Source organism: Cimex lectularius, unplaced genomic scaffold (genome assembly GCF_000648675.2).
Source record: "Cimex lectularius strain Harlan isolate CLEC.00 unplaced genomic scaffold, Clec_2.1 scaffold426, whole genome shotgun sequence".
NCBI classification, from domain to species: Eukaryota; Metazoa; Arthropoda; class Insecta; order Hemiptera; family Cimicidae; genus Cimex; species Cimex lectularius.
The window spans coordinates 117,135-140,705 of NW_019394180.1; the positions used below are offsets into that span (position 1 = coordinate 117,135).

The 23,571-nt window shown below is 38.5% G+C and overlaps 3 protein-coding genes across 4 annotated transcripts; 1 reads left to right on the forward strand and 2 right to left on the reverse strand.

Annotated features, from left to right (window-relative positions):
- Window positions 1-397: 397 nt before the first annotated feature.
- LOC106667493 lies at window positions 398-8,495 on the reverse strand. Its single transcript, XM_014395448.2, has 4 exons — window positions 8,367-8,495; window positions 8,153-8,311; window positions 856-1,020; window positions 398-735 (listed from the first exon to the last, which is right to left on the reverse strand). The coding sequence occupies exons 1-4, from the start codon at window positions 8,418-8,420 to the stop codon at window positions 556-558; spliced, it is 558 nt and encodes a 185-aa protein (XP_014250934.1). The 5' UTR covers window positions 8,421-8,495; the 3' UTR covers window positions 398-555.
- A 2,555-nt stretch (window positions 8,496-11,050) lies between these two features.
- LOC106667647 lies at window positions 11,051-13,464 on the reverse strand. The gene is made up of 3 exons (XM_014395724.2): window positions 13,209-13,464; window positions 11,375-11,700; window positions 11,051-11,318 (listed from the first exon to the last, which is right to left on the reverse strand). The coding sequence occupies exons 1-3, from the start codon at window positions 13,359-13,361 to the stop codon at window positions 11,210-11,212; spliced, it is 588 nt and encodes a 195-aa protein (XP_014251210.1). The 5' UTR covers window positions 13,362-13,464; the 3' UTR covers window positions 11,051-11,209.
- Window positions 13,465-16,628: 3,164 nt separating this feature from the next.
- LOC106667488 lies at window positions 16,629-23,038 on the forward strand. 2 transcript variants are annotated; one of them, XM_014395447.1, is made up of 4 exons: window positions 16,629-16,897; window positions 16,954-17,195; window positions 22,701-22,876; window positions 22,945-23,038. In XM_014395447.1, the coding sequence occupies exons 1-3, from the start codon at window positions 16,745-16,747 to the stop codon at window positions 22,807-22,809; spliced, it is 504 nt and encodes a 167-aa protein (XP_014250933.1). In that variant the 5' UTR covers window positions 16,629-16,744; the 3' UTR covers window positions 22,810-22,876; window positions 22,945-23,038. The 2 variants fall into 2 exon arrangements, with proteins under 2 accessions (XP_014250933.1, XP_014250932.1); XM_014395446.1 differs by having other exon boundaries at window positions 22,701-22,872.
- Window positions 23,039-23,571: the final 533 nt, after the last annotated feature.

Sequence of the window (23,571 nt, forward strand, 5' to 3'; positions counted from 1 at the left end):
ATAATTTTGTTGACATATTTTATCAAGAATGTCAATTAAAAAAACATGTAGGTGGTTAGGATTTCATGTTTAAAAAAATATTTTTTTTTAATAAACGAAATTTTTAATATCCGTCAAGCTCGTAAAGTTAGAAAAGGTGATTAAGTTCCCATTAAAATCTAGAGCACAATTTAAAAAAAATCAGGAATGATTGTTCTCGTGCTGTCACCGATGACGCTGATGCTGTCTGCCTGGTGATTTCAGTTTGAATTGACAAGATTTCACCTATTTTAATACGTTCAATTCTATTTCGAAAAAACTTTACATCGGAAAATTTGACTGTTTACCATAGAAGACATCAAATAAGGTTTGTAATAATTTTGTTCACATATTTTATCAAGAATGTCAATTAAACAAACATGTAGGTGGTTACGATTTCATGTTTAAAAAAATATTGAAACTTTTTTTTAATAAACGTAATTTTTAATATCCGTCAAGCTCGTAAAGTTAGAAAAGCTGATTGTGTTCCCAATAAAATCTAGTGCACAATTAAAAAAAAAAACAGTGAATACAAAATCAAACGCGAATCTTGGTCGTTTTGAAAACAACCGACTTGCACTCCATCATCTGTTTACCAGGAGTGGTCCAATAATATGTTTTGGTCAGCCAATAGAAATTGGAAAAATCAGGGATGAACTTGACAAAAGTCAGTAGGGTGTGAACATCGAAGGTCGCATTCCTCAGTTGATACGTAATCTGAAACAAAATTTTTGCTGACATTTAACCCTTTAATATTATGTTTGACACGGATATAAAAACATTTTCTTCTAATTAAAAGACAAACAATTAGGTTAGAAAAAGCTGTGGTCGGTTAACCTTTTTAAACGGGCACTTCAAAGGTGGACGTGTGTTTTCGAAAATCGGCGACCAAAATTGGCCCTTTTCTTCCAGTTTTGGACAGAAGTCGTTATGCTTGAAGTTGCCGAATTGCTCGCAGTTTGTGGCCGAGTTGCTCGGGCATTTAAAAACCTCGTACGTCGCCTGAAAACGGAAGAGGAAAAGGATTTCAGCTGCTCATTAATTTAACTTTGTTTTGTAAAAAAAAGCCCGTTTGTAAGTATGTCGGGTTCGAATGCAGGGCCGCTGGATTCGAACCCTGGACCTTTACCTTACAGTGATGAGCGCCCTGTCAACAATCAACGCCTAAACCTTCCGGCCACCGAGACCCTACTTTTACCTATTCATTTTCCTTATTGTTTTCCCTTTTTCACCCTCCTTTAGCATTACGTTGAAGCATTTTATTTTGTAAGTTTTGCAATTTTTATGAATGCCAGTTTTGTTGCATTTGTTTGTAATGTTGGTTGATTGTGCAGTGTTGATGCCGTCGTTGTTGTGTGGTATATTGTTATTGTTTCTAGTTCAGTTCGATGGTGGCATTATTTTTAATTTATTATTGACGTTAGATGGTTGTTTTCTGTCTATGTAGAAATTGTTGTCAAAATGATTGTTGTCACTTTTTTTTGATGTTCAAGAAAGTTCATCGTGTGATTGATTTCTAGTTCTGCAGTTCGTATTATGTTTATGTATGAGGTTTAGGGTGTTTTTCTCATGTCTAGATTTGCGAGTATATCATCAATGTATCTGTATAATCTGTCTTTTTGAGCGTTGTGTTAAACGAAGGTTGTGGGTTCGAATCTCGCACGTGGCACTGGCTTTTTCATTTCAACCAATACTTTACATAAACATTAATTAGTTTAATAAATTAGGTTTAAATTTAAATTATGACTATTATAACTAGTTTAAAAAATTATTTTGGCAGTACAATTGTTTTTCCTTTTATATTTTAAAGCTCGTTCTATATGTTTTTAAACTTTAAGCAAGGTATTGGTTGAGATAAAAAAAAAAGTCAGTGTCACTACCGGGATTCGAACCCACGACCTTCGGCTAAATGCGTCGCCGTGTCAATGCTTAAACCTTTGCGGCCACCGACGCCCCCCATTTTTCATATTATCTCATAAATTTGTCGTAATTTATTATTTAACGAGTGTTTGTTCACAACGAAGTTTTATTGTTGAATCACCCATAGTACTTTATAAAGTGGAAAGGGAAACTTCAAAAAATTCAAAAAACGAAACCTTGACCGAATAAAAATATAATATCAAACAGGAATCATCATCATCATCATTACCACATATAAAGCCTGGCATATTTTGTTGTGTAAGAATTTTATCCGAAAAGGTAATTTTCTATTAAATACGACCATTAGCAAATTATTCGGAGCTTGTAGAACCGGAATCCTGCTGTAAAAATCCTTATTAAGTTTTTATTATATAATTATTAAAGCATAAAAAATATTAAATATCAAATACATTTTTTGCATATTTTATAAATATTAAAACAGATAATTCTCGCGTGTTCTCGGACGCGATTTAGACGCTGATAATTTTTATTAGTTTTAGTACAAAAACATGCCAGGTCGTTTGACAAGTCGACAAGCGGACATGAAAGCCGTAGAGGACTACTTTTGCAATCTGTACTAAATACCAAAATGATTATGTGTTGTATTATGTATTGCTTAAAATGTAGACGAAGAAGTCCGGCCCCAAGAGAGATCTAGTGGTTCCTCACCCAACTACGTTTCAAAGCACTTTTCAGTTCCATTTTCTTAGTTTATGTTTGGGGATAACTTTTTTTTTTAAAGGTGCAGCATAAAACACTTAAATCTATTGACAATGTGTTATTTTACTGTAAACTTTCATCCAATATGAAAGAATTATGTATTGACAACTTCTATGTGTTACAACTTGTAACTTGTATGTGTTCTTGCCCAAATGTTAGTTTTTTAAATATTATCTATTTGCAAGATTTGACTACCTACATTAATATTTTTTCTGTTATTTTAAATTTACAAATTTGTTAAAGTTACGACAAAATGAATTGTGAAAACGTGTAATCAATAATAATAAAAATTAAATATTTAAAAGAGAAGGGCCCAATTTAAGGATAAAGTGTGATATTTAGCGACCAGTTGTTTAATATTATTATTATTATAAGTGGGAAGTTTATGGGCCTACAAACAGCTGAGGTCATCGCCGGCCCTCTGCGAGTTTTCCATCTTTTTCGTTTCTTTCGCGCATAATTTGTTTTAAACTGCAGCCATTTGAGCGTCTCGATCTGGTTACCGACTATCNGACCAGGGACCGACTTCTTTCTTAACCTGCCACAGTTTGGCAAGGTTAATTCTATTTCTTCGAGCCCAGCGGGTTTCTTATTCTTTTTTTACTGAGTTTGAAATTAGTAGTTTTAGGTCCGCTGGGCGTATAGGTTGGGAAGCGTCGTGGGGCATTCCAGCGGCTCCTTTGGCCGCCCTGTCTGCTTCTTCGTTCCCGGCTATCCCTATGTGGCTGGGAACCCATGCCAACACGACCTTCTTCCCAACTGCATCGATTCCTTTTAAATTGTTCAATAATTTGTGGATGTAGTGAGGAGCGATCAAGATGGAAATATTTTAGAAAAATTAATTTTTCATTTTTTCGACGTTTCGACCTTTATTCGGATCATCTTGAAGAACTGGGTGAATTACAAAACGTATATCGATTGGAAAAAATAATTATTCACTGACAGGCAAAAAATTCCACCCACTTGTAATATAATTTGATTTGTTTATATTTTTATATATTAATCAAAGTTTCACGTTTTTTAACGATTAATAATTGATTCTTTATCTAAAAAAGTTTTAAAAATGCATATATACTGACAGGCAAAAAAATTCCACCCACTTGTAATATAATTTGATTTGTATATATTTTTATATATTAATCAAAGTTTCACGTTTTTTAACGATTAATAATTGAATCTTTGTCTGAAAATGTAAAAAACTAAAAAATTCCTATAGAAAAAAGACTGACAGATAAAATTTGTTTTAGATTTTTAATTAACATTTCAATATCGCGTATTTCATTTTCTTGCGTTAATTACATCTCGAAGACGCATCGGCATACTTTCTACCAGTTTGGAAATGTCTCTTTGCTGGAGTTTAGCTCATTCTTCACGAAGTCCTTTCAAGATCGTGGAGTCAGGAAGGGATGGACGTGCTCTTATTCGTCTTTTGAGGTTATCTCATAAATGTTCGATGGGGTTCAAGTCTGGAGAACAGGTAGGCCAGGCTAAGACTTGGGTGTTATGCTGATGAAGGTACGTTTGTACCATGCTTGTCGCAGATTTCATCGTGAATAGGCAAAGCATCAATGTTCCAAAATTTCATCCACATAGCGAGTAGCCGTCAAAGACTCTCCACGAACAACAACCAACTCTGTGCGACTCTCCATTGAAATTCCCGCCCACACCATCACTGAGCTTGGTTGAAAAGGTTAGCTCTGGTAAAAATTAGAAGCTTCGTACCTTTAATTTTGTCGTCTCCGCGATCTTTCACGTCTATCTGGAGATCGTAGAGCAAATCAGCACTCATCCGTAAACATTACATCTGAGCAATTGTCCAAAGACCAATGGCTGTGTTCTCGAGTAGATGGGAGCCGTGCAACTCAGTGTTCTGATCAATTCTGGTCCTCTTACTGGGCGAAAAGCCATCAGCCCATAGTGATTTAATCTTCTTCGTGCAGTGCGTTCAGAAATTTGGACACCTCGAACTTCCTGGAGCAGATGATTCGCTTGAACAACAGTAAGGTGCCGGTTTCACAAAATTCTCAAAGTCAAAAAACGGTCATCCTGTGGTTCTGTTGCCCTAGGGCGTACAGAACTGGGCCTTCTATGGTAGGACCCAGTTGCTAGAAAATGTCCAGCAGAGTTTCGTAGGGAACTGCGATGGCAATAGCCCGCATACCTGAAGGAACGTCCATCATCCATAAGTGCCACACCATGCGCAATATCCTGAGCACTAAGTGGCATTTTTAAGTTTAAAAATTGAAATTAAGAAAACAAAGATAACAACTAAACAGTTTATTGCTTTAGAATTCAAATGAGACTTTAAATTAAAAATTAAACATTGAAAAATCTTTTGTTTTGGATTAAGGATTAAGTGTGTTTACCTCTAATTGATATTCCCAATTTAAAACATAGCATAAACAACTATTTATTGATAAAAACAATGAGCCAAATTAAATTCGGAGTTTTCTTTTATTAAGAAAATGAAAGAAATGTCAATTAGGTGGAATTATTTGCCTGTCAGTGTGCAATACAGATGTAAATAATATAAATTTTGAACCAACTATTTTACATGAAGTGTGGTGATCTTGTGGTGTCGTGTACTGACACCACACTTATGTTAGTATGAAATACTTGGTTCAAAATTTATATATAATAATAAATATTTGGCTCCTGACCATACACCGAAAATGATAAAGGACTTTTTCCAAAAAGTAAAACTCAAGTTTTGGAATGGCCAGCCAGGTTTTCAGATTTTACTGTAATTGAAAATGCCTGGGGTCACGTTGTAAGGGATGCTCATAAAGGCTGAGGCGAGTTGCAAAACACAGAAAAGATGAATAGCACGATCAAAGAAAAATCCAATGAAAGACACGTTCTCAAAAAGTTCCAAATTGAAAAAAAGAGGAAATCGAAAGGAAGAAGAAAGATGGAGCCTATAGTAGGTATTAAAATTAATTTGCCATTGGCTTTAACTGTTTTCGAAATATTATTTAAGTTTTAATAAAAACATTCTAAAGATGTGCTATCTTTTTGTCCCACCTCAAAATTAATGTTTACTTCTATGAGGTTTCGTGGACCGATTGACCAAATAAATTCTTTTCAATTAATTAATCTCTAATTAAGGTTTTTCCTTCCTTTTTGCCATTTTTCAGGAGGCAAAATTGAAAGGTAGGGTTGAGATGGGAAGTTGGTTTCCGAGTGGATCGAAGTCACGTTAGCTCAAGTGGTCGAGCAGCGGCGTATCTAGCCGAAGGTCGTGGGTTCGAATCCCGCTCGTAGCACTGAATTTTTATCTCAACGAAAACCTCAATTAAAGATTAATATTTACTATTATTTCAAGGAATAATTCTTTACTGGCAGATAATGACCAACATACATTTAAAATCTAACAAGAAAAAATTATTTATGATGATAAAAAGATTGAAAGCAATAAAATGTAACATACGCCAAAAATATTAGGCTGGGCTAACTTTTTAGTTTCGAACTCGAATTTCAATCGGCTGTAAAGGATAACACGAAAAACTGCCTACAGACAAAAGGAAATTGTTTGATGTGAGTAAATTTAAACCAAGATTTGGCGTTTCTATTTCCAATGGGTGGTAAATTATAAGACAATCCTCGTCTTAGTGTTATCAACCAGACCATGGATTTTGATAAAAAGGGGACAAGATAGATAATGGTCTTTTTGAGTGCTGCGTGGTCATGGAGCTGTAATTGGGTACGTCTGTGTCATTAAGAAAAGCCTGTATTTTTTTCCGAATGTCCTGGTCCGCCAATCCTCGTCGTTCCGAGAGGTCAGACGCTCATCAGTATTCGGCCATCTTTTGGTTCTTTAAATAATTGCTTTACCCTTCTTATAACTTAACTGGAAAACACTCTAAATATCGCTGGTCTGACATGCGTTCCCGATTTACTCATCGTCAACAAGACAAGAGGATCTTTAACGTCCGCACCTGGCTCATGGCCTTATCGGACGCTTTGATTCTCAAGATGAGAGCTGACGCACTTCTGCATACGACGGAAAAGTGTTACCGCCGCAGCATGGTGTAGTGGTGTCCCGGCCCCTAAGGGTCAGTAGCCACGCTCTCCGCTTGTCCACTCCGAATGGTCGGGCCCGCATTATGCGTCGGGTCGTACGCCGCACGCGAGGGGCTAACGGGCCGAAATACATCAGCCCGTCCCCCCCCCTCGCGTACTCCCTAGATAGAGAAGACGACTCTATCTCTCTGAGTGTAGAGGCTTCTCCAGCGTAGAAACTTTCGGGAACGCCCCGACAGCGGTTTCGGATTAAAAAGTGGGATTGCTACCCACCCCCTAGATGAGTACTGCCTACGGACAAAGGTCTCTTATCGAGCTCAGCCTACACCTGCTGCACGTAATCGAGGGACGCCATAGGCCTAGCCTAGGTGGTCCGATCCTTCGCTTCCCCAAGGGTACTACGCCGGTCATACGCACAACAATGCAAAGCATACTCGTCAGAAACCGCCGATACCACTACCCTTTTCCAATCGCTTACTCACGCATTCGAGGGACTGTAGCATGATCATGACGTCCTCAACGCTTACATGCTGTCGTCCGGTCGCAACGTCTCCCGTGAGGACCAGGTATAATACATTGGCCATGCGCAAGCTTCACGAAAGGTCCCAGGTAGAAGACAGCCTCTCTCTAAGTTCCCGCCAGGAGCGTCACCACAAGCCACCACGAATCCGTTCCCAATGTGACAGAGGGCCGGATCCTGGAACATTTCTGTCACCCCGTGGTACAGATGGCCATACAACCCTCCCCCCTCTATGCAGACAGGATCTGGTGCACTGGCCCTCGTGTGACTCTGCTAAGGCACCCAACGTCCCTGCCGACCCTGAGGCCGACATAAGACAGCTTGTGCTTTAGAGAGGTTGCCACGCCCTCAAGGCTACACCATTATTTTGTGCCTGGATACCCCCCTTGTAACACAGGATAGAATGAAGGAATTCGGATTGAGAAACAGGGCCGCGGAAGAGAACACGAGGTGAGCCGTTTCGGGGTCTCGAGTCTCAACCGCACTATACCACCCGTCGTCGCCGTGGTTCCACATAGAGTCGCTGGTCTGATAGCTTTTCTCTAACTGCTTTAAATAACACCGTAGAATTGATCATTCCAATGGTTGGCGGCAGTCTTGTCTCAACCTGCTCACCTAGCGCTGAAGCACGGCAAGACGTCTGACAAACCTAAACAGCGAGAATATGCGGACCGGGATGATATGAAACGACCAGACTACAAGCGATTCGATTTTTAAGCGTCATTCATTAGTGTTTGAAAGATACTTTTTTAAAATAGTTATATAAATTTTTAGACCTGTTATGTTTTCGATGCAATTTTTGAAATCTCTTTTAATAAACGACTTTATCGTGACAATTACGGGATGATCCTCAAGCCATATTCCCCATATTCCCTGATTGAGATTCTAACCATCCCTAACCATTCTCTAGATGCGATGATCTCGTTTCTTCCGTTGATTTTTGTCACATACCAAAATTTTCTTTGCGCTCATTATCACTTCGTAATCCGTGTTGACGCCGTACGAGCCCCTTCCCAGGCTTATCAAGGTGATGTTGTCGTAGTAGTTGTGTTTTCCCCTGACTACGTTTTTGCAGTTTCCGAAGTGCTCTATTCTCACGATATCCCTCACCTGAAATGCAAATACAAAGTCAAGAGAGTTTCCATTGCTCAAGCGATTCGCTTACCGTTGCAGCGTTCAATCCTGGAAGTGTTAGCAATAAAACGAGAACAAGCTCCATTCTTGCAGTTGAACGCCGTACAACGCCTAGCTAGGTATAAATTTTTAAAAATTTCAACTCTGTGGAAATAGATTAAACTTCCTATTTCAATCTGGAGCTCATTTGTGTTAGTTTGTATGAAAAAGCAATCGACAGATTAATATCTTTCGATTATAATCGATATGACTTTTTCCGTGTTACCTCAATTAATGAGAGGAGTAATTAAAATGGAAATCTGGCAAAACGACGAACCGCTCTGTCTCTTTCCTGTAGGTCCATTCCGCATCATTTCATTCATTTTTTCGCAATCCTTCTATATAAAACCTCAAAGCTGTTCCACCTTATATAATTATTAATTTTCATTACTTTTATACCATAATTTATATTGTAATATTTAAGTGCTTAACCGGTGTTATATTCAGATTTATTTTCCTCGTCTTTCAGAGTTTACTCTTTGACGACTTGGTTCTTCTTGAGGCTCCGGGGTAAGATCGCCACCGTACTTCTCCGAATTAAAAATACCACTTCCTTTACACAAATTGTTATCCTTTAAATAATTTAAACAGATGATAAAAATTATTAACTTAATACAACGCACGATTTAAACGATGAAAAATTAACCTTGAATAAAGTACATATTAACACTACTTATTGCTTAAGACTATTTCATAAAAATTAAATCCAATGAATGCAGGAGTAACCACAATTCCTTATCTAGTGCTCTTGTGCCTTGTGGCCCTTTTTCCACCTCTAATTTTATCCTTTTTGGCCTTCTCGTCGACAACCCATATCGATGCTGTTTCTGTACTCCTAGCTTTAAGCTACTATTTGCCAGAATTAAGCCTCAACCAATATGCAACCAATAATGTTTGCAAATATAAAATAGAATTAAATATCTAATAATTAATTGCATATGTAACAATATATGTGTTCGTTTCTAACTGTATAATATTATACTGCATATCTCTCTCTCTCCCTCCCTCTCCCTCTCTCTCTCTCTCTCTCTCTCTCTCTCTCTCTCTCTCTCTCTCTCTTTCTCTCTCCCCCTATCTATCTCTCTTTCTCAATCTCGCTCACACTCTCTCTCCTTTCCTCTTTCTTTTTCTCTCTCTCTCTCTCTTTTTCTCTCTCTTTCTCTTCTCTCTCTCTCTTTCTCCCTCTCTCTCTCTCATCTCTCTTTCTCTCGCTCTCTTTCTCTCTCTCCCTTTCACTCTCTCCCTCTCTATCTATCTCTATATATTTCTCTCTCTCTTTCTCTCTCTTTCTGTCTAATTATCTATCCACCATCTCTTTCTCCCCTCTCGCTCTCTTTCACTCTCTTTCTCTCTCTCCCTCTCTCTTTCTCTAGTAACGACGAGATCGAGAAGCTCAAATGGCTGCAGCTTAAAACAAAAAGACTCTTTGGAGAGAGACCAGAAAAAGGAAGAAAACACGCAGAGGGCCGTGGGGGGTGTTGTGTTTACGTTGATTTATTGGAATGAATGTAATTTATTAGTTTGATAGAAAGGGTTTTTTTACCCCGTTTCGAATATCCGAGTACTCTGGGGAAGACCAGACTTTTATGTTTGTATCGGGTGATGAGGTATAAGTATTGTATGTCTAGGGTTTATACTACAGTTGACAATCTGAGGTACGAATGATAAGTTAGTATTTTAGGATGTCGACTTAGCCTTCATACAAACGCAGAGCGTTAGTAACAGATCGAGACGCTCAAATTGCTGCAGAATGAAAATTACGCCTGAAAGACTACGAAAATAAATATAAACAAGCAGAAGGCCGACGATGTCCTTAGCTGTTAGGTGGCTCAATCTTCCTGACACTATTAATGAAATGTTTTTTCTCAAATCTTTCCGTGATAATATTTGTCTCTCAACGTCCTCCACAGTTACACCTTTGGCGATTATTTGATGCTGAGTTCAAGTTGTCCGGCAATTACATTGTTTGTTTGTTTTTTTTTGAATAATTACATGCTTTGTGCGGTCAATAAGTGGCAAAGGCACCTAAGCCAACGTGCGTCATATAATCTGGTTTCATTTTTTATTGCTATTATTACAACAAATACTTCATCCAAAAAGTGCTTTTGAAAATCGCTTTTGGATATATGGCTTTTAGAAAATTAACAGAACAATCACATCATCCCAGTTTACTTTTGTGAAGGTTTTCTTTTGTAACACTTAAGCCTTGTTCCCACAGCTTGTGGCTTGGCGAACCTGTTCTGAATTTTATTATACCTCACGCCATGGGACCGTAAAGATTTGTTATTGCTCGAGGTGGATCGGCCTTGCCCATGTATTATCGGTAAATACTCCGACATCAAAGGCTTGGGATTTGATGATGACAACCCCAGTACGGTTCCCGCTGTTGTGGTTTGTTGCAATTGTACTGGTTTATTCAGAACTGAATTCATTTTTCAAAATCTATAAATTCTAATAGAACATTGTACTGGCGTTGATGCAAACTGACTCATTAAAAAAATTAAGCAGTAGGATGACTAGTGGTTGCTCGAGATGCGCCAAGGCACGGGCCTTTCTGCGCCATTGGAACGGCTTGCGGTCGGAATACGACAGATCACAACAGATCACAAGTCTGCGAGTACGCTCGGCAAGCCACAGGCCATGGGTACAGGGCTTAACATTACATTGAGAAATGAGTTGACTTCTACTGATTTATTTGTTCTTAGCTACTATTTTGAAGTTAGATTTTGAAGCGTTATTCGCAATCGGTGCTTCTCTTCGGCGTCTAGTCTCTTAGTGCGGGACAAAGGTGTCGCCGGCCGTTTTCGGTGGATTATGAGAATCCCCTTCTGCCCATTATACGGAACCACTTTTTGCGAATTTGTTACTGTGAGTGAAACTCGCCGACTTCATAGAGCGAAAGGTCTTCTTCGGCCTCCTCCTCCTGGCGGCCTTTATATCCGATCTGAAAAAGATTTCGTCAAATAGTGGTACGCGTCGGAAGAAGTCTGTTAGACATACATGTTGAGAGTATGGAGGTCGTTGTCCTCGCCGAGCAGGCCCCCTATCAAACCGGGGAGTTGAAACGCAATGTTGAAAAGATCGCGGATGACGGATATCATTTCCGGGACTTGGTCGCGTTCCCGTCGGATTTCGCTGATGGAAGGAAGAGAGAAAGTGGGCCCGTTGAAGGACATCTTACGCGCAGAACGCGATCGCTTGAAATCCTTCGACCTGCATCGTCGCATCCAACAGTTAGGCGTGGCCAGATCTAAGCTGTCGGCCGATGACGATTCGAACAGCGGACGTTGGCGCGGTTTTGAAATCTTCCGGCCTCTTTCGTACACCTGAAATCAAACGTTTATCAATGCAGACTAAGAAGATTTAAGTTAGAATCCTTGACAAGGCTAAACACAAGAGGGGTTCTTTCAGTCTTTCTAGCCTAAAGTCTTCTTTCATTTGATGTGTATTACAACCCTCTCATGAAAGAATAAACAGCCAAAATGTATAAGGGTTTAAAGATGGATTCAACGGTTGTCCAGACATTTTATAAACTAAGCACATAAACTATTCTGCGGCGAATTGACGATCGTAGCTTAGCCTTGATCCCACGGCGTGTGTCCTTCCTCATAAACTTGTGATCTGTCGCGGTCAGTCTTGGACTGTCCAATGCCGAACGTAAACCGTTCTCAAAGGCTCGTGTCTTGGGGAATCTCGACCTGTCTAATCACCCACTGCGTAAATTGTTTTGATGAAGTCACACATCAACGCTAGTTTAGTTGGATGATGATTCATTCTATGATGAAAAATGAATTTAGTTCAGCATAAACCGGTACGACTGCAATAAACCAGAACAGATCGTGGGAACAGGCGCTAGAGGCTGTCATCCGTTGAACTCTGATGACGTTGGGAGTATTTACCAAAGGCGGGAAAGGTCGAGCTACCTCGAGCGATAACGAGTCTTTACTTTTCCACGGTGTGAGGTATGAAGAACTTCTGACCACGTTCGCCAAGTCACACTCCGAGGGAACAAGGCTTAACAAAAAATTCCTGCTCCAGGGCGTAAAGACTTGTCTCAACACTCAATTATTTGTAAATTAACTAGAGCGAAGGATCGTAAGAAATATTGAGATCTGAAGGATCGGGAAAGCCAGGAAAGATCCGAATACAGACGAGACAGCCGGAACCCAGGGGGGGGGACACGAATCTGACACAACAGTTCATGAAGGGAAAGATAAGAGAAGATACTAGGAGTTTACGGGTGGAGAAGGATAAGGGAAGCCATGACCGACGAAATAGATTGAGGGAGGCTAAACAGTGGTGGGAAATTTGGCAAATGTGAGGGTGACAAGAGAAGCATTGGTGGAGGATTATCCCTAAGTTTTTTGACGAAGGTAGAAAAGAGGATGGGATGGTTATTTAAAGTGAGAGAAAGGATATTCAGAATGGATTTGAGAAGAACTAAATCCGACGATTATGGCCGAGGACTTAGACGGATTGAGGTTGAGAGATTTTTATGGGCACATTCATTAATGGAATTAAGATCGTTATAGATCTTTAGTCCAATTGTAGGTCTGAGGGATGGAATGATAGATAAATTTGGGCGTCGTCTGCATAAAGAAGATAATTGAAGTTCTGGATGGAATCATAGAGGTCGTTAATGTACATATTAAAAAGGATGGGAGAGATGCTGGAGCCTTGGGGAACGCCAGATGTTAATGGAAGGAAGAAGGATGTTTGTACGTCCAAAGTTCTTGAATTGGAATTTGTGTCTGAGTGGAAGTCACGATAGCTCAAGCGGTTAGAGCAGCGGTAAGGTGTTTTTATTATATCAACGGTCTCATTAGATACCCACGAAGTATTGAAGTTCAATGAGTTTTTCCAGATCCGTAGTGGATATGTTTTGGTGATAAAACCCAGAATGATATTGTAGCTTGTCTAAAGGTACGCGCACGTCCGAAATGCACGATGATGGTCGCTTCGATCCAGTCTTGATTTTCCTATACATTACAATAACACTCTTTGGAAGTTTATTATCTACAATACAAAAATAAATTGACTAAAAAAGAAATAAACTACTTCTAAAATAACATTAAAGTATAAAAGTACATATGATTTTAAATCATGTCAGTACTTTTATTATACACCGATTTGTTTTGTAAATAAAATCAGTTTGTCACAAACAACATTTATATTGGATAAGTCTAACATTTTTATTGACTGATCCCGGAAACGCTTTTTACAACTTCCATAAAGTCTCAACAGACTACAAAGGAGAAGAAGAATTTATGAGAACATCAACAACATTGTAGGGCATACACGAAGGACCTGGATCAGGCGTTTTTGTACAAGCCTAAAACACAAGCTATCCAACTCATTAAGGAGGAACACCTGGCCTTTTCAATTTGACGTACATCAATGCTTCTGCCCTAGAAAATCTTAAAAGAGTTTACACTGGCAAAACATCCCCATAACGGATCAATGTAGGAAAACATGAATCAGTGAATGAATCCAAAATCTCCACAACCTGGAAAAACCTTGGGTACCAGCATAGGAATTTTGGATAACGAAAAAGGAGTCGCACTGGCCAGAGGAAGATCTGCAAGGCCATTTAAGACCTGAACCTATTCTTGGGGTAAAAAAAACCAACGAATACTCCATCATAGAATGGATCCAGAAAAAGGCAAAATGAGAAGTGAAAAGCTCGAGGAGTGCTAGACCCAGTAAACTTATGATGAAACGAACCTCACGAAGACTGGCAAACTCAGAGAGGGCATATTAAATTATGATCTATGTAGATTATTCAATGAGGAACAGCCGCTTATCGGAGACAACCTGAGGTTCAAAGTAAAATGGAAAAGAATTGTAGCAAACGGCAGTCAACGAAATAGTACTTCCCAGGAGAGGGCTTGTGTCGACCTGAACTAAGGACGTAAAAATAAACAATAAACCAGATCCATCATCATCAATTTTTCTATTCGCCTTCCATACGTTTCGGTGTGTTTGTAGATGTTAATTTTAAACATCGGGGTAATTAATTGGATAGTTCATTTTCGCAATTACTGCGTTCAATTAAAACGAAGCATTGTGTTGACAATGATAAAAAATTAAACATTGGGGAAAAAAGATCTGCAAGGATATCATACTTTGTAAAACAATGGGAAGCCGGCAAAACCAACAGTTATCCATGATGAAACCTTCTGTCTCAGACAAAGCGCTTTCCTCGTTAAGATAACGATCTTAAAGAATGTACCTTGTAGCAAATTGAAGGTGTAATGAAAACGAGCTCGTCGATTAAATCAAAACTCTGAGAAAAGGAAGGAAATTGTGACCTAACCCTTCAAGTTATTTTCTTGTTGTATTAACTGAAAGTGGCACATTCAGCGACGATGAGAAGCCTATCTTGATCAAATTGCAATATACAAATAAATTATGTTGTAGATTGAAAAAAGCAATAGCAGAGGAGAGACAGAGATGGATATCCCAGAAAGTCGATCCTTTATCAGCATAGGCTTTTTTCTAAATCCAACATTGGAATCGGTAATAGAGTAATCCAAGTCTTCGCGATTCAAAACAACTTCATCAACTGTTTAACATCCACAAAGGACATCTAACAGCAAGCCGAAGCCAGACACTCCTCCAAAGCTCACTCATTCCACAAAAATCTAACAATGGTCAAGCACACTCGTCTCATTTTGGCAGCCAACAACTGTCGCATTCAAAATCCAACTTCTAACTCATCACTGGAAATCAACCAGTCTGTAACTGTAAAGACCCTGTATACAATGGCCCCTACAAACCATCGCCATTGTGTGGAGGGGAGGTTGGTGTGATGATAGTGGCGAGGAATGGCGAAGGATGACTTTGGGTGCGGTTTTTCCTCTCGCAACAAAAGTAAAAAAACAAATGCGCAGTAAATTTCTACCCCCCCCCGTGCTACTACTCAATGGCTCATCATGGACCAGTGTGTGGCTGACATGATGACCTAGGACTTGTCACTCGCTCATTCCATAAAAATCTAACAATGGTCTAGCCCACTAGTCTCACTTTTCCAACAGACAACTGTCGCAATCAAAATCCAACTTCTAACTCGTCACTGGGACTTGACCAGTCTGTAACTGTAACCATCCGTCTACACAGTGGCCACTACAAACCATCACCACTGTGTGGAGAGTAGTTTGGTGTGATGGTAGTGTCGATGGATGGCGAAGGATGACTTTGGGTTCGGTTTTTCCTCCCGCATCAAAAGAGAAAAATCAGATGCGCAGTAAGTTTCTACCCCGTACTACTACACAATGGCTCATCATGGGCCAGTGTGTGGATGACATGATGACCTAGGACTTGTCACTCGCTCATTCCATAAATTCTAACAAAGGTCTAACCCACTAGTCTCATTTTTGGAACCGACAACTGTCGCAGTAAAATCCAACTTCTAGCTCATCTCTGGGAATCGAACAGTGACTAACTGTAACTGTAAAGGCCCGTGTAAATAGTGGCCACTACAAACCGCCATTGTGTGGAGGGTAGGTAGGTGTGATGATAGTAGCGAGGGATGGCGAAGGATGACTGGGTGCGGTTTTTCCTCTCGCATCAAAAGAGACAAACAAGATGCGCAGTAAATTCCTACCCCGTGTTACCACCAGTGTGTAGATGACTTGATGACCCAGTACTTATCAAAACTGATGAAGGTCCTCCTTCCGACCACTATAGTGAGCCGTTGTCTACAGGAGGCTTAACTGACTCGCCACCAAATGACCAGTGCCAACTCAACTACCACGACTACTCCGTACTCATGTCAACCACTGACTAGTGACTAATCTTTTCTTATCACCGGCTATTTGCGCCTTCCCAGAAAGCTCTACGTGGGGCTTTCTTCCCCTTGGTTGCTACTTATTCCCTGGCTTCGTTATTTTGCCTTCCTTGATCTTTACTTTTTAGGGGATCATCGTCCAGTGAAGAACGAAATGTCTTGCTTCAATTTTTACATATCGTCATGCAAATTGTTCAACACAGTTAATACAATTATCTTTACACAATTAATTAGTTATAGAACGCTATACAATAGTCTTCAAAACGACGGTTTTTTAAAGAACCCTATATGGATTTACCGAAAATGAGTAAAAACGATTACAATCAAAAGTCATACAATAAAATATCTTTTTTCTGAATAAAAGTTTTTTTAAAATAACTTATTCTTCCTGAAAGTTTTTTTTTTTTAAGTCTTCCCACGACATATAAATTACCCAATTTCTCATTATTTATAGATTATCGGTAACACCATATGTTTCTTCGGTGTGAATTTATTTTTATTACTTTAGCTCGAGTTTGTTAGCTTTGCGTTATTTAAAAGTGTTAAAAGATAGTTAAAAGTAGTGAAAAGACGAATTAAATATGAAACAAAAGTTGAGGAAAAAGCCTACGGCCATCTCGAGTAAGATAATTGAGCAGAAAATACAAACTCAAGGGAGTTACGAGAGGAACGCCTCCATCCACGAAAATATATCAAACCGTAACCTTAAAATGCTGACTGATCTCCAGTATTCGGTAAATCCATCTGTTAACCTATGTCTTTTCGTAATCCTTCCACATTCGGGTTCCAGATTTTCGAAAGGGGATTGCTGAGGTTTGCCGAAGATCAAACGCCGAAGAAGGACTCGAGGCCGATGACGAGGCAGAGAACGGCGGATTCAAAGAAAGCGGACAGTCCGTTGACCGACGACGACCAAACAGCAGAAATGATATCCATCGTCAAGGAAATTTTCCGCATCGCGTACAAATTCCCCGGAATGCTGCAAGATCTACTCAACGAAGATTCCGAGTTCAATGTCTTGGATAACAATTCGTAAGTTATCATCATAGTTTTCTTCCATTGATCTTCGACAAAGCCTTCACGTGCTTAGTTCTAAACGCAAGTTGAACTGATTGACATTTTTTCACTCTACTGGGTCTGTCTAAATCAGTAAATTCGCTAATATGTTAATTTTTGCACTTTAAAAAAAATTCAAATTGGAAAGCCACGTTGGAGCGGCACCCTAAAACATCAATAGACAATTTTAATAAGTTTTCCATTTCTATTTTGCCCGATTTGTCAAGTTTTTTTTCTTTTTTTTAACGAGGGTTCGTAATACCAGAGGTCATGTAAACCCTCGGGGTGCCGGTGTTTTTGAAAAAAAAATTGTAAGGATGTCGGGTTTGAATTCAGGGCCGCTGGATTCGAACCCGGGACCTTTACCTTACAGTGATGAGCGCCGTGTCAACGCCTAAACCGTTGCAGCCACCGACGCCTCTTTTGGAGTTATTCGCGATTTTTGTGCAAAAAACGTGGTTTTTTACGCGATCCCTCTCCCGATTTTCAAGAATGCATAAATTTCAAACGGTCATGTTTTCGCAAATTTTACTTCTGTTCCGAGGACTTTTTCAGAAAAGTGATCAAGGAAGGGACAATTTTTACTTTTTCTTACTTTGACCTTTTAGGGATGAGAAATGATTCTGCTGTCAATAACTGCTTGTTATCTCATCACGGAAGTTCAACTTTTTCTTCTCATTTCAAAGGTTTTGAGGCAGTTTGCCTTCGGATAACGTACTGAAACAGTAGGTTTATATCTGGAAAAATCGGAAGAGAGAAACCACCAAAAAATCGCGAATAACTCGCAAACGGTTGAGAAAAGGAAGTAGAACGTGACCAATTGAAAGTTTTTGAAAATTTCGATCGACTGCTGTAGGACGATTTCCTGGCTCCACAGCTCATTTTGAAGTTTTCGTAAAAAATGCAAAAATTAAACGTTTCCGAATATTTGAATCTACTGATGTATGACTGAAGTAAGAAAAACATTTAAAAAGCCATCTTGTTCAGCATGACAATTTCTAAAAAATAAGACCTACTGCAGGTCTCTGACTTAAAAGGCTGAAGATATATGCATTTCCGAAGTTGGCTATTTTTTCCAGCAAAAACCAATGGTCGGTTTTTTAATGGCAGTGTATACAGGGTGTCCGTTCCTTCTGACGTAACTCAGGGAATCGATTCTACTCTTTGTTTGGAGCAAAAAATGCCTAGGAGAAAATTTTCAGAAAGTTCTCTATTTTGAAGATATTCGTCAATTTAGGTTTTTTCAACTTTTCACTACCTTACCACATAAAATGTTCCAATTGGCTAACATTTTATGTCATTCAGATTATTGCAAATAGAAGTATCTTACAGCAAATTTAGCGTTCTTTCAAATGGTGTAATTGGATTTGTTGTAGTCTCAACATTTTGGAAGTTGTAAGCGTTTTTATGTGGTAAGGTAGTAAAAGATGAAAAAACCTAAATTGACGAATATCTTCAAAATAGAGAACTTTCCGAAAATTTTCTCCTGGGCATTTTTTGCTCCAAACGAAGAGTAGAATCGATTCCCTGAGTTTCGTCAGAGGGAACTGGGACACCCCGTATAATATAAAAATAATGATTGAAAATGTAATAAAAGGGGATGCCCTTATTCTGAAAATCGACATTACACCAATAGGACGATTTCCTGGCTCCACAGTTCAATTTGAAGTTTTCGGAAAAAATGCAAAAATTAAACTTTCCGAATATTTGAATCTACTGATGAATGACTGAAGTTAGGACATTTAAAAAGCCATCTTGTTCAGCATAAAAATTTCTAAAAAAATAAGACCTAGCGTAGGTCTCTTGACTTAAAAGGCTGAGAATATATGCGTTTCAAAATGGCTATTTTTTCCAGCAAAAATCAAATGGTCGGTTTTTTACTGCAGTTTATATAATATTAAAAAAATGAATGGAAATGTAATAAAACTGGATGTTCTTCTGAAAATCGAAATTACACCATACTATTTTCCATCTACGATACTTTGAATCTGTATAAAGCCACATATATCTTTATCTCTCTGTCTATCTGTCTATGTATCTGTCTTTCTATCTCCACCTCTCTGTTATAGAAGTTAAGTAAATTCACACATTCACATACAATAATCAAACCAAAAACCAGGTGATCGGTTTTTTTTTCTTTGAAGGGCAATGAGTTGCATCAGATATTCTTCATGTAGTGAGCTACCCCCTTCGTGATAGTAGTTTAACCTTTTCCTGCCCAACGATGATAATTTAGCAAACTTGCTAAAGGTTAGCTAATCCCATGAGCATAAAATTTTTGGAGCCCTTGGCAGCATGGATTTTTTTGCGCCAATGTAAAATTTCCATATTGGCTCTTCACCTCATCACTGTACCTTATCGCTTCGGAGCAATGCCAACTTTAACAATTTTGTTTGAGGTTAGCAGAAATTCGCTGGAAATTGGGGCCAGTGCAGTGTTGATCCTCCTGTTTCTGCCCTTGCATTGGCAACACTAATTTATTTGGCGCAAATCTAACCTTTTAGCGAAATTTCTAAAATTCGTCTTGCTCTAAGACAAATTTTAAAGGTTAATATTCAATTAATCCAACAACAAAATCAGCGATTCTAACTGGGATAGTATACGATTTGATTTAATAGGGTTAATAAAAGCAATAATGATGCTTAGAAATGCATCAATGGTAGAACGTTTTCATCACGTGTGTAGGGGTAAAATACGAGTAGAAATCAAGTCCCAGAAGTTCCAACAGAAAAATCGCTAGGAGCCAATTTTTGGCCACGTGGATGATCAATTATGAACCATCCTGTCAGGCGGGTTCACTACTAGGAAGAGGGGGTTGGTTTTTGAACCTATTTACTTAGCCACAAAAATATTACTTAACTTTAAGCAAGAATTGTGAAAAATCTATATTCTGAATTTGTACTTTGTTTCCTCAAGGATACAAAAAAATCTTATAGGATTTTTAATGCTCTTTCCATTGCTGTAATCAAATTTACATAGTGAAATTATTTTAAGAGATAGGGGTTTTATGGGAAACATGAAAAGTGAAATATAAATAAAAATCAGATTATGGACTATAGACTCTTTTAGTTATGCAAATTCTACAAGACATTTAAAAAAAATGCTTCTACAAACATACCCGTATAACATATATATATATATATATATATCAATTAAATCAGTACTATGAGTAAGTTTTGTACAGGGGGATCAGTTTTAGAGACACCTTAAGGTAAAAATGTTAGTTGATAAATGGAGGTGTCAGATTTCAATGCACCATAGGAAAAAATGTGTTGGTTTTTTTTCTTCTAGTAAATACTTAACTTCTCTAATACATTACAATTAATTAAGGTTTTTAGTTGAGATGAAAAAAAGTTAACTCATAAGGTGGGGTTGAGATAGAAAGTTGATGTCCGAGTGGATCGAGGTCACGATAGCTCAAGTGGTAGAGCAGCGGCGTATCCAGCCGAAGATCGTGGGTTCGAATCCCGCTCGTGCCATTAACTTTTTTTCATCTCAACTAAAAACCTTAATTAATTGTAAATACTTAATTATGTTTCTTCTAATGTTTACAATTGTAGTTTCCTTTGTTTTAAATGCGTTTATCAATAAATAAATAAAATCAATTTTTATCAACAACAAATTTTGATTATCATAATAAAAATAAATGTATGGTGATTAATGACCGTTAGTCGATGATTATTCGGAAATTGTGAGATCTGGTCTGGTGTGACGTAGGTTTTAGAACAAAATTTTTTTTATCGCGCCAACGTTTCAATCTTTATTGAGATCATCTTCAGGGCCTGGGATTTACAAACATTGTTTAAATTTAACTAATACACGTAGGATGTGGAAAAAAGTGAATTTATACAATGCAAAAAATATTTTATATATTTTTTTTTTCTTCTTCACTGTCAGGTATCCAGCTATACTACAGGCATTTAAAATGCGCCGATCGGAAACCAGCCCATGCCCCCCAGCCAGACCAGGCAAGCCAACCGGAGCAGCCGTCGAGGGGCCTCTCACTAGCGTCGCTGCGTCCTTTTTGTCTTTATTCGTGGGATTTATCTTCTCCCTTGTCAGGCGTATCATGAAGATGTGAATAAAAACCTTACAAAGCAGAAGATGCTCCTGGAAAAGTTCGCATCTCCCCCACTGCCCGGGGCAAAACCGCCCAAAACGCCGTGACACCCCCCAATGACGCGCCCCGGCCAGCCTCCTCCCGACACTCTCTCAAAATTCAGCACTCCTTATTGCAATCCTGCAGATACCGATAAAGTAGATTATACGTCCCTTTGTGTTTTGAAGCTATCAGGCTCTCCAAACTGAATGGCTTGTTAACCTCCTTCAGGAGCATTGACCGATCAAAAAATATCTTTCTTTCCTTCTCATATTCCAAACAGATCAGGTCAATATGACTGATATTTTCCGGCTCATCACACGTCGCGCAGTTAGGGGATGTTCTGAGATTAATCTTATTTAAGTAGGAGCCACATATTAAGTGATTTGACCTGATTCGAATTAGCGCAGCAAAGAAATTTTTACTTCCTTTCCTGCCCGAAAACCAAGGTATACGGTTTAGTAGAGAGAACCGGGATTTATAGATCAAACCTCCCGATCTATTACCATACCATAAAAGCCATTTTTCCATCCATTTTGAGTACAACAGGCGTTTAGCGTCCGTTTTGGGCAGCTTGATTTCATGAAACTCCCCGTCAACTGTGGCATCTCTGGCCATTAAATCCACGATTTCATTATGTTTTATGCCACTGTGTCCTCTACTCCAACAAAAAATTACGTTCTTATTTTAGGCCTTGATTGCAAAATTCATTTATTAATTCAGAAAGCAAGTAGTCGCATTTAGCATTGGGTTGAAAGTGGTCCAATTGTGCTATTGAGCTCGTACTGTCTGAGATGATAGAATAGTTGTCATAACTTAGGGAGGCTACTTACTCAAGAGCTTTTGCAAGAGCATACATTTCCGTCGTATAAATAGAAACTGATTCAGGTAATGACATTTCTTTTGAAAATTTACGAGCCGGGTCATAAAAAGCACAGCCCACTCTCTTGTTTAATAAAGAACCGTCGGTATTTATATTCAATCAAAGTATTTTTAATCACTCAAAGTGTTTGTTTTCTGCGTAATTGTGCCATTCTTGCGTGTCCTGTTGAGAATGCCAGTGAGATATTGCTGTTTTATGTTTATATACGTTGGATTTTGAAAGGGTGGGGAAGAAAGTCGGTATAGAAAGACAGTTTTGTATAAGGAGTCAGCTTCTTTGAGGTGAAAAGAACAAAACAATTTTTCGTCCTCGTGCTAGCAACAGCCCTGGTGTAGCTACCTGGAGAGAAAAAAATAGAATAAATAAAAAATAATGCATGAGATTAAAGAAGGGAAGCATAATTAAAAGTTATAACAACAACAAAATATATTTTCTTCTTACTTCTTCTTCATATTAAGAAACCAAAAACCATTCACCTGAATATGTATGCTTGTTTTAGAACCACAAACCTGATATATCCGGCGAAAAAAGGGCACACCTGCCAGCTCGGCGAATATTGTGAACTGAACCACTGGGGAAACGACAACTTAAGAAGTTCTTCAGCTTGAATTGCCAAACTCGTTCCTTCAGCGACGGACATTCTTCTAATGACCTGCACCCATCGGAAGCCCGTTTGTACACTAAAGCAAAATATTTCTTTCTTATTTTTCAATTGTTTACAATGTTGTATCTGCAATTTTCAGCCGTGGCTCTATGACGACATGGATGAAGACATCATTTCTTGCCCAACGACGATTCAAGTCTCTTAACTATGTAATTAAAACGTGGTGGAAATAATGCGTTTTGATTTATTGTACCAACACATTAAGTCACTAAGTATATAAATATCATTGTCGTCCTTCGGAACTTCATTTTCCGTGTTTCATGCGCCTTATTTTGTCATTTGAGCACTATTTCTTATTCGTGCGTAAATTGTAAATGGATCTTCTTTCCGGCTGCGTCTTTGATGAAACGGATCTGGGTTTTCGATGTTTATTCTATTTGGTTATTCTTCAGTTTGTTCTCTTTTTATGTTATGTAGTGCTTTTATTGAGTAAACATGTTTGTGATTTGTTTTTTATTTCTCTGTTGCGCCCGTATATCTCTAATCGAATACGACCGAGCTACAGGTCCATCTGCCAAATTGTAAGACCCACCACGATGTTTCACAGTCTTGTACAAATGTATAAGATACAATATAAAAAAATAATAAAACCTATTTTTATTTTTAGTTTTTAGTGTTTTAATTTGTACATAGTGAATATACAGATAAGTATAAAGAAGTATAAACATATTAAGACAAGTTAATTATAATAAAAATAATACATACT